Source organism: Protopterus annectens, chromosome 1.part1, assembly GCF_019279795.1.
Source record: "Protopterus annectens isolate FY-2018-M chromosome 1.part1, PAN1.0, whole genome shotgun sequence".
NCBI classification, from domain to species: Eukaryota; Metazoa; Chordata; order Ceratodontiformes; family Protopteridae; genus Protopterus; species Protopterus annectens.
In genome coordinates this window covers 120,380,714-120,396,806 of record NC_056726.1, presented here as the reverse complement: position 1 = coordinate 120,396,806, position 16,093 = coordinate 120,380,714, and the positions used below count along the sequence as shown (strand labels likewise).

General features: G+C 36.2%; 1 protein-coding gene across 1 annotated transcript in view; it reads right to left on the bottom strand.

Annotated features, from left to right (window-relative positions):
- The window catches only part of LOC122814238 (dynein axonemal heavy chain 5-like), a 3,525,594-nt gene that overhangs the window by 750,741 nt on the left and 2,758,760 nt on the right, over positions 1 to 16,093 (bottom strand). Inside the window, exon 92 of the mRNA XM_044086840.1 lies at positions 8,074 to 8,229. Within this exon, the coding sequence (XP_043942775.1) occupies positions 8,074 to 8,229 (156 nt within the window). The remainder of the gene's footprint in view (positions 1 to 8,073; positions 8,230 to 16,093) is intronic.

Below are 16,093 nucleotides of genomic sequence, written 5' to 3'. Positions count from 1 at the left end.
GGCCCCAAAACTTGGACGAACCACAAAAGGAGGAGTATCGATATTCATCAAAGATACCCACACCTCCAGGTTGGTGGCAAAGCACGAAGCATCAGAGACTATCCATGTGCAACGAACAGTGGGTAAAACTGCCTTCCAGTTTATAGCCTGCTACAGACCACCCTCCCAAACCCAGGAACCCCACTCGGCCTTCCTGAGAACTCTGGAAAATATGAAGGTCTCTCCAAACACCATTATATTGGGCGACTTCAACTACCCAAACATAGAGTGGGAGCATTACTCTATCTCCAACACCCTAGCCCAAAGGTTCCTAGAATTTATAAACTCAAATGCTATGGAACAACTTGTTACCACTCCCACAAGAGGGGAAAACATACTGGACCTGATCATCACCAACATGGGGACTCTATGCTCCAGACCAGAAGTGTATCCCTCACTGGTAAGATCAGACCATAAACTAATCTCACTGGATATTCACATCCCGACCCCACCCCATGCCCAGAAAACCACAGTGAAAAACTTCTCTAAAGCAAATTTCACACTCCTCAAAACTGAGGTGGAATCCTACAAAGCCCCCGGGCCTGTGGAAAATACAGCCCAGACTGCAGAATCCTTTATAAACGCATTCTATGAACACCTTCAGGAATGCATGGATCATCTTGATCCCAAATAAAACCAAGACCCAATCCTCCAAAGGCAGACGTCCTGTCTGGTGGACCCCAGCCATAAACAAACTATACAATAGAAGGAGGAAGCTACTAAATGATAGAGCAAAATCCAATAAAGGGAAGGCATCACTGATCAGTATTAGCAAAAAACTACGGGCACACATAAAATTGTCCAAGGCCAGCTTTGAGAGAAAAATTGCACAGGACACTAAGGATAATCACAAGGCTTTCTTTAGTTATGTTAGGAACCTGGGTGGTAATTCCCAGATATGCTCAGAATTGGTCCAAAATGACAAAAAATACACCGAACCCACAGACATTGCCAACATCCTAACTGACAGGTTCAGCGCAAACTTCTCCCCTCCCACCAAAAGGGCAAATATCTATCCCAGCAAAGTGCTGCCCCTGACATCTCAGATGCTCAGGTAAGAGCCGCCCTCTCCAAAGCAAAAACACAGCATCAATGGGACCAGATGGTGTCCCGGGCTCGTCCTACATGAACTCAAGAAGAGCTAAACCCAAACATAAAACTACTGTTCAATCTCAGCCTTACTACAGGATATGTTGCCAAAGAGTGGCGTACAGCAACAGTGGTCCCTCTCCATAAAGGTGGTGCCTCAACGGATCCTGGAAACTATCGCCCCATAAGCCTGACTAGCTTGGTCTGCAAAGCTATGGAAAGGATCATCATGGACCTCATAAATAAAGATATTGGGGACCTACAAACACTGGATCCTACCCAGTTCGGCTTTGTTAAGGGCAGATCCTGCCTCTTAAACCTGGTTGATTTCTTTGAAACAGTCACCAAGGCCATTGACGAGGGGAAGGTGGTCCACACAGCCTACCTGGACCTCGCAAAAGCCTTCGATACAATACCCCACTCGGGAATTATAGATAAGCTCACCAGCTTAAATATAAACCCCTATGTCACTAGATGGATTGCAAACTGGCTCAAGGACAGAACCCACATGGTTAGAATTGCTGGAGCCATGTCAGACTCCAAACCAGTTACAAGTTGTGTCCCACAAGGCTCAGTCCTGGGACCTCTCTTGTTCGGTATATATTTCTCGGAGGTACAGGCCAACACTGAAGGACTGTGGCTGACCAAGTTCGCAGATGACTGCAAACTGGGTGCCATAATCGACTCTCCAGCCAACACAAGCATCCTCCAAAAGGGCCTCATAGAAACAGACAACTGGTGCCAGAGCCATGGCCTCAAGCTAAATGCCAAAAAGTGTATAGTTATCCCCTTTGGCAAAAACAAAGTGCCCACAAATTACCACATAGGTGGTAATCCATTAAGTACAGAAGAAGTAATTAGGGACCTGGGGACCCAAGTTGATAACAATCTCTCATTTGACAACCACGTGGCCAAAGTGGTTAGAAAAACATTTTATATAGCCCACCTAATCATGAAGGGATTCACATCTAGATCAGGGAGGTCATCGTGCCTCTTTACTCATCCCTCATCAGGCCCATAATTGAGTACAATGCCCCTTTTGGGATGTACCTTACCAGACACCTGCAGCAACTGGAAAGACCCCAAAAGTACCTCACCAAGAGGATCAAAGGGCTCAAACAGATGCCATATGCTGCCCGGTTAAAGAAACTCCAGCGCTACTCAGTGGCATACCGCCTGTTCAGGCGATCTGTGCCTGGCGTATAAAGCCATGTCCAACCGGAATTAATGGATATGCTGCACCTCAGAAAATCCAAATCCCATCGAGCTCTGGCGCTCGAGACTTGAACCTCAGCACTGAAATAAATAGGACAAGCTGGAGGGACAGATTCATAACCCAGAGGCTCCCTTCACTCTGGAATAAAATCCCAGTCCAGGTTAGGCAGAGTCCCTCATTGACTCTCTTCAAGAGGAATCTTGATGAGTGGATGGGAGATCGTAGGTTTACCCCGGGTATCACTTCTGTGTCACTGTTAGACAGAGGCACAGTATACTAACCTCGAAAAAGGGCATAGCAAAATAAATTTAAAATGGGTGGCGAAAGCCAAACACATTCTGGCTAGGCTTATAAATGCCCTAGGGCAGATAGCCTAGTATGAACCTATGAACCTATGAACCTATGAACAAGTTCGACTATAACAGAACCTTTGACAGTATTAATCAACTTATGGAAAAATTACAGGCTACAAAAGTCCAGAAAATGCAAAGAGACAAAGTAGCATACAGAAATGGGACAGCATACCCAAAACCTCCCCCGTCACAAATATGGAAACCAATAGCTGAGCCACAAAGGGAAGGATGTGGCCTTGACTTTCAGGAAGTGGAAACAAGAGGCCAAGGAACCAGAGTAATGGAAAATTCACCTACAATTGAGAACAATGGGGTATGTTGGAGTGATAGAATTAATCAAAAAAATAATTTCAACCCTGGAGGCCAACAAGGTTTGAATCAACATCAAAATGGTAATAGTGAAGATTTTCACCACCAAACTCGGAACCACACCCCCCCGAGGAGCGGAACAACAATGGCCCAACAACAGAAGATGGAGGAGATAGATTACATGGACATAATGAATAAAAGGTACTGTAAAGTGTTAACAAACTTACAGGGCAATTATAAAGTCTTTAATTACACTGAGACTGTAATCGAACCCGAAGTAATTGAACTGTGTGCAAAGGGCCAAACATTTGTCATTGCAGAAAAAGCGCAATTAGCGCAAACACTGATAGATTTAAAACTACTAACATGTAAAATGAATTTGGCAATTATTATGGGATCAAGTGAGTGTAAAGTAAATGAATTTTATGTAGCTAGTACGTTTAACCCGCCACTACACAGTAGTGTCGCTTTTTTGAAAAAATGTGCAAAACTGATTTTAGGTTCAACATTGAGAATAGAAGATTGTTGAAAAATGAAAAGAACATTTCAAAGTATGAATGGCAGGTGATTAATGAATTAAAAAAGTTACCACTCAGATTCATGAAATCAGATAAGGGAGGGGGGTTAGTTGTGATGCAAGTAGAGGATTATACACAAAGAATGGAAAGATTATTGGATAGTGAAACATATACAAGGGTGTCAAGAAATGAGCTTAACATAGCTTATACAAGAATAAAGAGCTATTTAAATGACTTGTTCATTGAAGCAAAGGTGGACACTGACATGTATAATTATATGAATATGGTTGCACCACGTATCCCCCTATTATTTGGTGTGCCAAAAATCCATAAAAGCTTACTAGATCCACCCATGAGATCCCTCGTAGATGCACAAAATAGCATAATGTACAGTTGGGCTAAAGTAGTGGATTCCATCTTGAAAAAATATATTAAAGAGGAGAAACAAATTTGTAAAGATCCGTGGTCCTTTTTGAAAGAGATAAATAACTTAGAATTCAAGGGTGACCACAACTTTATGACGATAGATGTGAAAGACTTATATACATCTATCCCACACCAAGAAGGAATAGAGAGGGCCTCAAGACAATTGCAGAAAGTGGGAGCCCCAAAAAGTGAAATTAATTGAATAGAAGAACTACTGGATATTATTTTGAGTAACAACTATATTACATTCAATAATTCATAGGTTCATAGGTTCATACTAGGCTATCTGCCCTGGGGCAATTATAAGCCTAGCCCAATTTTGTTTGGCTTACGCCACCCCTTGATTTGAGTATACTGTGCCCTTTTCCTTTTATTTACAAAAAATAGGGATCGCCATGGGGTCTCCCTGTGGTGCAAGTTTCTCCAATTTGGTAATGGCAAATTGGGAAGATGAATTTATTTGGATCAACCCTAGTATAAGAGAACAAATCTCCTTTTATACAAGATTTTTGGATGACATTTTTGTCATCATAAAAGGAGATGAGGAAGCAGCTAAAAACTTGCTGAACTATTGTAATAGCACTATGGACTTATTAGGGTTCACATCGAATTTTGGAGACAATAAGATCAATTACTTAGATATAGAGTTAAGGAAAGATACTGGGAATAATAGATACGTGAGTACTATACATAGAAAAGAAACATATTCTAATAGCTTTCTGCATTTTACAAGTTCTCACCCATTTCACCAAAAAAAGATCAGTCATTAAGGGCCAACTTGTGAGAGCGGCTCGAATGATAAGCTTAGAAGCTGACTTTCATAAGGAATGTGACAAACTTGAAGAAATGTTTCTTAATAGAGGGTACCCACGGAATCTTATAGTAGAATTAACTGATGAAATTAAGAACAAAATAAGTAGGGGGATGTATAAACCTATTTTATGGACTGAGCAAAATATTAATAATCCCAGTAACATGATTTCCCATAATAGTAATAACATAGAAGTAAGTAACTTTATGATGTACAGTTTTGTGACAACATACAGTGTTAACTCAAACAATTTAAGAAACATTTTATATAAGCATTGGGCGTTAATAGAAAGTGATCCTTATATTAACAAGAAACTTCCCAAACCACCACAGATCATTTTTAGAAAAGGGAAAAATGTTAAAACAATTCTAGAAAGTAAAAGTGAGTGCACAATCAGAAACCCAGGAATGACCACGTGTGAAATGTGTAATTTTTGTAAGCACATGGACACAGGTAAAAGTTACTGGATTAAGGATAGGAAATATAACACTAAAAAGAAATTTAATTGCCTATCCAAGATGGTTATCTACTTGGCAAAATGTCAACAATGCCCTGTATTCTATATAGGGAAAACTATTAGAACTTTAAAAGAACGAGTTTACGAACATCTATACAGTATAAACCATAAGAAAATGGAGAATGCACTTGCAAAACATATATTAGAAAAAACAGAACATACATTTAGGTTTCAAGTAATTGACCAAGTTTACTCAGATGGTAGAGGGGGACCTGACAACCTCCTTTTAGAAAAATTAGAATTGTTGTGGCAGCTAAATACAAATGCCTGTTTTTTATTCCAGGAATAAATGAATTGAATTCTATTTTATGTATTTTAAAATTGAAAAATCTAAATAGGTGTAGTTCATTTCAGTAACACCTTTTGTGTAGAACCAGGTAAGATAAATTAAATAACTTGGGTACTGTATTGTAAATGGAAAATGGTTTAAAGTTTATTAAGAAAGACTGAAAGAAAAATTTCAAAGTTGGAAGGTTTTATCTGAATTAAGTAAGTGTATTTACATTATTAAGTCATGTGATAGATTAATAAGGTATTTAAGTGGGGGGAGTGTCAAAGTCAATGTATCTGAAGAAGTCTTTTTGATTTGGTAAAGATGAGAGGCGCCTAATTCGACTGTTTGTGTTTTTTATTTTACAGTGAATAAATCAGTTATTTTTACGAACTAAGCGACCTGTGGTTACTACGAAGTATACTGCCTGGACTGTGGTAACAGTCATCATTTTTATATTTCATAGTCTGTGTGTTTTCTAAGCTTGTTTTGTGTCTACGTCCGAAAGTAATAAAATGTCAAGTAAGGGAGGATCTAGAATGATGAATGAAATATGGTTGTCAATAATGTATACTTATGCTAATGATATTGTAGTAATAGCAAAAAAATAAAGCTTGGATGGAAATATTTCCTGAAAAATTAAGTACAAATTTGAAGGAAATTGGTTTAAGCATACATAAAGAGAAAAGTAAAGGATTTGGGTATGAAGGTATTATATGAGGTGTGGAATATAATGAGAAGAGTATCGATATTTTAGGAATAGTATTGGGAAGTACAGAGTACAGACATGAACAATGGGGCAAAATTATTAAAGAAATCAAAGATGTGGTTACATTCAGCAAGACTTATAGGTTTTCATACAAGAAGAAGGCACATTTAATAAACATCATAATAATAGGTAAAATAGCTTATATAGCAAATGTCTATATGATGCCTATGAAACATGAAAAAGAAATTACACATATAATTTTTATCGTTTATTTGAGGGATAAGACTGAACCCAATTAAGAGGGGAATTTTGTATATGAAAGATGAACAAGGGGAATTAGGGCTGTTTAATCAGATAGTGCTTGCATCCTCTTTAAGTATATATAAAGTACTAAAAGGAATAATGAAGAATAATAAAGACTTGACAGAAACAATAATGTATTGTAAATATAGAGACATTTGGGAAAAAATGGAAATGAAAAAAGAAATAAAAGTGTTTTTAATGAAGAAATGAAAGAATTTTACAGCAAGATTGTATTGTGGAAATTAAAAGAAATGTGATTGAAAAGAATAGAAAATAATGGTGTATTAACATTATGAGAGCCTTTTATTTAGTGGATCCATGGAAAAAGTTAGAGATAGAAGAAAGCAATAATGATGACATTAAAAAATGATAAAAAATTAAAGAATGTGGGGGTTGTCTAGAAGAAAACTACCAATGGTGGCAAATATGCCATACAAGAGAAAACAACATAGAATATGTATTAAATGTAAAGAAATGGAAATTACAGAACATGTTTTATTAAATGTGAGAGAATTCAAAAACTGTGGAAAAAAGTATGTAAACATAATTTGATTAAAACTTATTTAAATTTTGAAATGTTAAACATGGACATGATAGAGTATGGATTTTGTGGGACTAGATCCCAGAATGAAGCAAAGAAAATGGACAGAATCATATTTTATGTAACATGGGTCATATGGAATAAAGACTTAATGAAATGAAATACAATGGAAAATGAAGTTTGACATGGACAAAATGTGGTTTTGGTTGTGGGTTAAAGAGTTGGGGGGGATACTTAAAAATATGACTGTATTGACTGATATTAAAATATGTAAATATGTAAAAAATATAAACTGCATATAAATAAAAAATCCTACTTGCTTCAATTGGATCTTCTGCATCCACCTGAGCTACCACCGACTCGAGACAGGACCTCGGTTTAATGTCTCATCAGAAGGACAATGCACTAAGGAGTGCAGCAAACCCCTTATGTTACACTACAATGCCACTAACCAATTTCCCTGGTGTAGGAATAGAACCCATAGCCTTCCGCACCAAAGGTGAGTGTGCTAAATGTTGCACCACACTGCTATATACTATTTACCAGGCATGTTTCTGAGGTTGTAGAATACTGGGGTGAAAAGACTTTCAACTAGTATTGTGTGATCTCAGGGTTAGTATATTTATGTTACCAAGGATGTGAGGATGCAGTTCCCCACTTGTTATTAGTGAATGTGCTTAGTTAGATTATTTCATTTTTCCAAAAGAAGAATGGAATTTAAAGAATGTGCATGTTGATCAAGTGTCATAAACCCAATTACACTGAAAGTTACATTCTTTAAGTTTGAACATTGTAAAATATACAGGGCATAATTCTGTATTAAAAAGCAACAAATACTCCTGTTTTAGATTTGAGTAGGCAGTATATAGAAAGTGACAAATTTACCATCAGTTTGTTTTACAATGAACAACAAGAGAATTGCAGTTGTAACATTTTCAGGTACACAATCATTAAACACAGTTCTTGTTTACCATCATTTTGAATGCCACCATCTTTTTCTGGAATAGGTTCTTGGAACGGAGTACATGTGCAAATCTTTTGTCCTTGGCTAAACTCTGAGCATCGCAGTAGGTGAGCAGCAGAGGAGTCCCATCAGAGAGGCAGTGATCAATCTGAGACTGAAGGTTCTGATAAACCAAAGTCAATATGTTTACTATCTTTAGTGCTATTCATTTCATAACATAATGACATATAACATAATAGTATATTATTACAGTACACTTACTTAACCTTTCTTTAGTCGAAGATTTTCCTGCTTTTATTAGAAAACAGAAACTGCACCATCTACACAGTTAATGTGATTTCCATTTATGAGTAAACACCATAATGACAACATAGGCAGATATAGTCACAAATGTTGCTACAACATATTCCTCCCATAAGTTTTTGCCCTGTTGACCTTAAATAGTTTTTAACTTCATAAATAGAACAAATACAGTAGTATTTCTCACAAAATACTACATCTAAAGCACTGCCCAAACATATCCTGATGATTTTTTTGGTACAGACCAAAAAAGAACGTAGCCCTTCTAACTAAAACGTAGCATATGCCCTTAAAATTAACTTCAAAATGAGAGACAGTGCCCCCAATCACTTTTTGCCTAAACCAATGAATAAACTTTCTCCTTCAATTAGATTCTTAGATTGCATTACTTCAAAACTTAATCTTAAAAATGTTTACCTTTAGCACTGTGTCAAAAGTAGTGGATAATGTTCAACAGTTATTTTTTATTCCCAATGTAGTGTTCTTGTACTTACTTTATGGATATGTACAGATGGATACTTCAGGCACTAGCAACTTAGCTTCTTTCGTAAAATAGTGTTGCAAGCACGAGTTTCTTACTTCATCTTGTAAATTGCATTAGTGTGTGTGTGTGTGTGTGTGTGTGTGTGTGTGTGTGTGTGTGTGTGTGTCTGTCTGTCTGTGTGTGTATATGTGTATGTATATGATTTCACTTTACAATCCCGAAATAGTGAAATATTGAAATTCAGTATCTCGAGACTGTAAAGCCAAAAACTTAAAAACCTGAAACCCCAAAAGCGCAAAATTCAAAATTGTGACACCCCACATACACACTTCACACACAAGCAAGCAGACATACACCTTCCTCCCTACACTACAAACCAACAAAACACACACAAACACAAAACAAACACACACGCTGACCCTACATATAAGCAGGGAGGCAAGCCCCTATGCACCTCCCACACTCCCGCTACTTATATATACTAACTCCGAGGTCGCACTAAAAACAAACTCACAAAAAACACCACTACACATTCTACACTCCCCTTGCACAAACATACATCACATACGTACAAATACCACGACTCTCAACACTTACACACTCACAATCTTACCTACCTATCTACCCTAACCCACACCTCAAAATGCCAAACACACTCATACACACTAAAATCCCTACCCAAAACCCCTAGTAAAACATCATTTACCTGTATCTCCAGCTACATCCACATACCACACCGCACATCATGCATACAAGGAATCCCACATCACGTATGCAACTCCACAACCGTGGATTCAACATTTCTACATTTGACATTTCCGCACTCGAGATTCTGCACTTTCACGCAAGTGCAATTTTGACACTTCGGTCTCGAGCTGTTGAAGTTCGATATTTCAGTAGTTCGAGATTCTGAAGTGAAACTATATATATATATATATATATATATATATATATATATATATATATATATATATATTTATATATACATACATACAGACACATATATAAATATATATATATAGGTGTGGGTGTGGGTGTGTGTGGGTGTGTGTGTGTGTGTGTGTGTGTGTGTGTGTGTGTGTGTGTGTGTGTGTATGTATATACGAGTACCTCATTTAATCTAAAACACCCATCACTGACTGCAAAAGGACCTGACACTGTACAATGCATGGGCCAGGAAACAGCCACTACACATGCAAAATCTACGTTTTATAACCCAATCATAAACACTGTTTTTTGCAGGGGGGGGTAGGCCCTTCTGCATTCCCATATGGGGGGGGCTGCACCCCCTGCTAATTATATATACTTACTCTGAGATTCCACAAAGACAGGGTAAAGGCAAAGTTCCCAACCCTATGAATTGTGGGATTCACACACCTGTTAATAGCTGCGTAGTCGATCATCTGTGGTTGACTAAGCAGCTGTTAACCTACCATACAATCAGACATTGTATTAGCATCTCTCTCTGTCTCTCCCTCTCTCTCACTATATATATATATATATATATATATATATATATATATATATATATATGTATATATATATTCTCACTATATATATATATATATATATATATATATATATATATATATATATATATATATGTATATATATAAGACAACCATGAAAAATTCTGCACTGATGACGCCAGAGGGCGACGCCAGTATGCTGCTATAGCTTTGAGTTGTAAGCTGTTAGCTGTTGTGTGCTGTTTACTTCATTGCACTGAATAGAAGCAAAAAACTTTAGTAAAGAATTATTTTTCTGCGTTGTTCATTGTGGATTTATTTTTTTACAGCATCTGCCTAGCCATTCTGGTCCCACAGAGCACATACAGTAGTTGCAGGAACTACTAGATAAAGCAGGCCAACATGAATTGGTGTTGATAATGGGTGACTTGAATGCACATATCTGGATAGACAGAATAGGATATGAGGACTGCCTGGGTCCACATGGGTGGGGTAAAAGGAATAAAGAAGGAGAAGCCATGCTAGACTTCTGTCTGGCAAATGGCTTGATAGTAGCCAACACATGGCTCAGAAAGAGAGACAGTCACAAGATCACATACAAGAGTAGCCAACATGCAACTCAGGTAGACTTCCTCCTAGTAAGGAAAAGGCATTGGGGTAGAATCCATGATTGCAAAGTCATCCCCAGTGAAACAGTCGGTTCACAGCATAAACCAGTAGTTGCGACAATCAGCTGCAAGCAGTGGTCAGAGAAGGCTCTAAGATTAACAGAGACCAGGCTGAAGACCTGGAAGTTGACTGGAGAGAAAGTACAGCAGTTCAAGGAATTACTCAGGGCTCTAGCACCCCAAGAAGAGGAGGAAATAGGTGTTGTTGAAGAGGAGTGGCAGGGCCTAAAACCAGCATGTGTTAGGACTACAGAAAATACAGAGAATATGTGGTCGAGCTGGGTGTGGAAATAAGGTACATAAGGAAAGCTGGTGGTGGAATGCAGAAGTCCAGGAAGTCATCAAAAGAAAGAAGGAGTGCAGGAAGAAATGGGAGACAGAAAAGACTGACCAGGCTAGGAAGGACTACTGGTTGGTTAACAAAGAAGTTAAGAAAGAAGTTGCAAAAGCAAAGAATAGGGCATCGGAGGCACTCCTGGAAAGTGACTCAGTAGGGGGCACAAAGAAACTATATCAAGTTGCAAGGCAAAGACATAAAGATAAAGAAGATAGTCAGACACCCTTCATAAGAGATGCCAACAACAACCTGCTTACCAGTCCACAAGACATAAAAGGTAGATGGAAAGAGTATTTCCAGCAGCTTCTTTTTTTTTTTCAAAACAGGTTTATTGTTTTAACATATAAGAGAAATATCATAACAATTTTATACAAGTAATTAAAAATAGGTATTATTATAATATTCAACAAAACAACTAAAGTATTTACAAAGACATCCACTACAATCAGATCAATTAATTAAACTAAGTGACAGAACCCACAGGGTCAGAGTTGCTGGAGCCATGTCAGACTCAAAGCCTGTCACAAGTGGTGTCCCACAGGGCTCAGTCCTGGGTCCACTCTTGTTCGGCATCTACTTTTCTGAAGTACAAGCAAACACAGGAGGGTTATGGCTGACAAAGTTTGCAGATGACTGCAAACTGGGCGCCATAGTCGAAAACACATCTGACACAGATATCCTCCAGAAGGGCCTCACAGAAATGGATAACTGGTGCCAGAGCCATGGCCTGAAGTTAAACGCCAAAAAATGCATAGTCATACCCTTTGGGAAAAACAAGGCTACCCTTAGCTACCATATAGGTGGCAATCCACTGAGCACAGAAAAAGTCATCAGAGATCTGGGGACCCAGGTTGACAGTAGCCTTCGCTTTGACACTCATGTTGCTAAAGTAGTTAGGAAAACCTTCTATATCACCCACCTGATCATGAAGGATTCACATCTAGATCAAGGAGGTCATCGTCCCCTGTACTCATCACTTATTAGACCTATGATTGAGTACAATGCCCGTTCGAATGTATCTGACCAGACACCTGCTGCAGCTTGAAAGGCCCCAAAAGTTCCTCACCAAAAGGATAAAGGGTCTCAAAATATGTCTTATGCTGCCCGACTGAAAGAACTCCAGCTCTATTCAGTCTCATACCGCTTGCTCAGAGGTGACCTGTGCCTGACATATAAGGCCATGTCAAACCCAGATTTGATGAATATGCTTCACCTCAAAAATCTAGATCCCTCAGAACCACAAGGGCGGAGACTTAAACCTTGACACGGTTATAAATAGAACGTGCTGGAGGGACAGATTCATCACCCAGAGACTCCCTATGCTGTGGAACAAAATCCCGGTACATGTGAGGCAGAGCACCTCTCTGGTCTTGTTCAAGAGGAATCTTGACCAATGGATGGGAGATTGCAGATATACCCCAGGGATTACTTCAGCGTCACTGCTTGACAGAGGCACAGCAAAATGATAGGCATAGTTTTTATTCAAACTAAAGGGGTGGCGAAAGCCACATAACTATGGGCTAGGCTTATAAATGCCCTTGGGCAGATAGCCTAGTATGAACCTATGAACCTATGAACCTATGAACCTAAACTAAAATACCATGCTATTGAAATTAAAATTTTTTTAACAAATTTTGTAAATTATCCCATACAATAAAAAAAGATGTTTTTCTATTTGTTCTAGTCCTAATTGTGTTTATTTCCATATGGCACACTATATTCATAACATTTTTAAATTCATTGAACGAAGGAGGTGTATCTGAAATCCAATTTCTAGTTATTATTTTCCTAGCCACTGCTAGAATAGACCATAACAAGGGAAGCTTAACCTTTTTAACACTTTGAGGTACAGGTGTGTTGAATAATATAAGAGATTTAGAAATAATGAAATTATCTGTAAAAAGAGCCTGCAAAAATTCATTAATTGACTTCCAGTATTCTTTCAATTTTATACAGTCATAAAACATATGAGCCCAGTCAGCATTAATTTCTACATTACATCTCTTACATAGATTATCTTTATTATTTATTTTATTCATCATCAAAGGTGTATAAAAAGATCTATGTAAAAATTTCCATGTATAAAGTCTCCAGACAATGGAAGACGTAGTTCTATAAGCAGATTCCAATATATATTGTTTATCTTGTTGATTTGGTGGGTCCCCATTAATAGAAGTGAAATAATTCCAGTATGAATCTACACTGTAAAAAGTTTCTTGTCTGATAACTTTATGTATGTATGAAAATTTACTTTATCAGAAACTTTATGTTGTAAATTTAATATCAAGTAATCAATCAGTGTTGGAATAGATTCTTTAACAGTTATAGACATTAAATCTATTTTATTAATGAGATGTTGTCTAAAGGTCTGAACCTCTAACCAGCAAGTTTCTCTTAGATCAAATTCTTGTTTTAAGAAATCTAGATTTTTAACTTTATTATCAGATATCAACTGATACCAGTACTTTAGATCATTATCTATAGCTAAATGAGTTCCTTCAGAAGTAGATGACAAAAGCATACCCTGAGTATACATTATAGGAAATACAATAAAATTCCATTCCCTATACTTAGGGTGCATGAATATAAAGTTACGATAACTAATAATAATATTTAATGGGTAACAAACCATATGTTTAGGTGTAATAGGTGAAGTACAAAATTCCTTTAGTAACCATAACATGGAGTTATTTACAATCATATTTTTATGTGTTAAGGAGATTTTCATGAAGTGTATACTAATTAGCTCCCAATAATCTTTCCATTTTGTGACATATGACTGATCTATTAATAAAGTAATAACTTTTACAATAGAAGAGATAGTATATAAATTAAAGTCTGGAAAAGAAATACCCCCTTGAGACCAGCTATTAGTATGTTTCTTTAATGCAATCCTAGGTCTATTAGGTGCCCATAAGAAATTTAACATTAGTGTGTTCAGTTTCTTGATAATTATTTTTGTAGGTGGAAGTATTATTGATTGTATTAAGTATAAAATCTTGGGGAATATTATCATTTTAATAATTGTAAGTCTCTCCTCAATAGTAAAAAACATATTATTCCATGTATTAAAAAGATTTGTATATTAAGAAAACAGGTATTATAATTATTATATATAATAGATTTAATATCTTTAGATAGTATTATACCTAAATAAGTTATCTGACCTGAATTGGGTACATATTTAGTAAAATCACTAATGAGAATATTTTTCGTATATATAGGTAGTATTTTAGTTTTTTCTTCATTGAATATTAAACCAGAAATACTTTTAAAATTCATCATGTTATCAAATAGAGACTGTATAGAAGAATTAGATCCTGCTGATGTAATTAGAACATCATCTGCAAAAGTTGAATTTTGGATGTTGTATTTTCATCTATTTCAAAACCCTCTATGTCAGTACTGTTTCTGATCAAATTAGCCCAAGGCTCCATTACTAAAGTGAATAATAGTGGAGAAAGTGGACATCCTTGTTTTGTACCTTTAAGAATGGGTATTCTTGTGAAACATATGTTCCTACCTTAATATAAGCCAACGTTCCTTTGTATAAATGTTCAATTAGATTTACAAATGCATCCGAGAAGTTTGTGCACTTCATTAAGGTAAACAGATAGTCCCAACTTACTGAATCAAATGCTGAACTTATATCAAGACTAATAAGTGTTAAATCTTTCTTTTTCCTATTTGCAAAATCTATTAATGTTAAAGTTCTTCTTATATTATCAAAAGTATTTATATTTACAATGAAGCCTGTCTGATCTATATCTATAATGCCGGAATGATTGTCTTCAGTCTATCAGCAAAGATATTCATAAACATTTTATAATCAACATTAAGTAATGAGATGGGCCGATATGAAGAACATCTAGTTGGATCTTTATTAGGTTTTAAAATTGGCGAAATAAATGTATATTGCCAAGATGGGGGTTATTAACTCAGTTTGGGCCAAAATAAAACCTTATGTATTAATGAATATGTATTTTTAGAAAGGATTTTATATATCTCTGGTATAATACCATCATTACCCGGTGCATTGTTTGATTTAAGCTTATTTATTTGTGTAATAACTTCTGTATATGAAATACTCTTGTCCAATAGTTTAATCTGTTGTTTATTAAGCTTTTTATTCATATTTGTGGTTATAAACTCCTTTATTTTATCTTTAGGTTCCATGTTAATATTATTATGGTTAATTTTGTGAAAGTGATTTCTAAATTCATCTAGTATTTCTGGTATACTAGAAACATTCTTCTTTTCCTTAGAGAAAAGATTTCTTTGATATGGTTTTGTTTATTCAACCTTTTTGTTTTATTTTTAAGTCTATGTAAGTATTTGGGGCTTATTGAATAAGACAAAACTTGTATTTCTCTAAAGTTATTTTAACTTTATGAGTTAAAATTTCTTTGTATTTCTCATTTAGTTTGTTTATTTCTTCAATAACTTTCTTGTCTATAATATTTTCTTTATTATTATGTTTATAAGAGTCTAATTTACTTTGAATATCTAACAATTCCTTATCCCAAGATTTCCTTTTATTATTATACCATCTGATACTTTGTCCATATAGATATGATTTTAAGGCATCCCAAACATAAACAATGGAGACTTCAGGAGTGTTATTTATGTCTAAAAATGTTTTACTTCTGAAAGTATATATTCTTTATAGTCTTTTAGTTGAGTTAAGTATGCTGGTATCCTTTTGATCTGAACATTATGAGTATTTTTATCATGAATTCAAAAACAATTGAATTATGATCAGATATAGG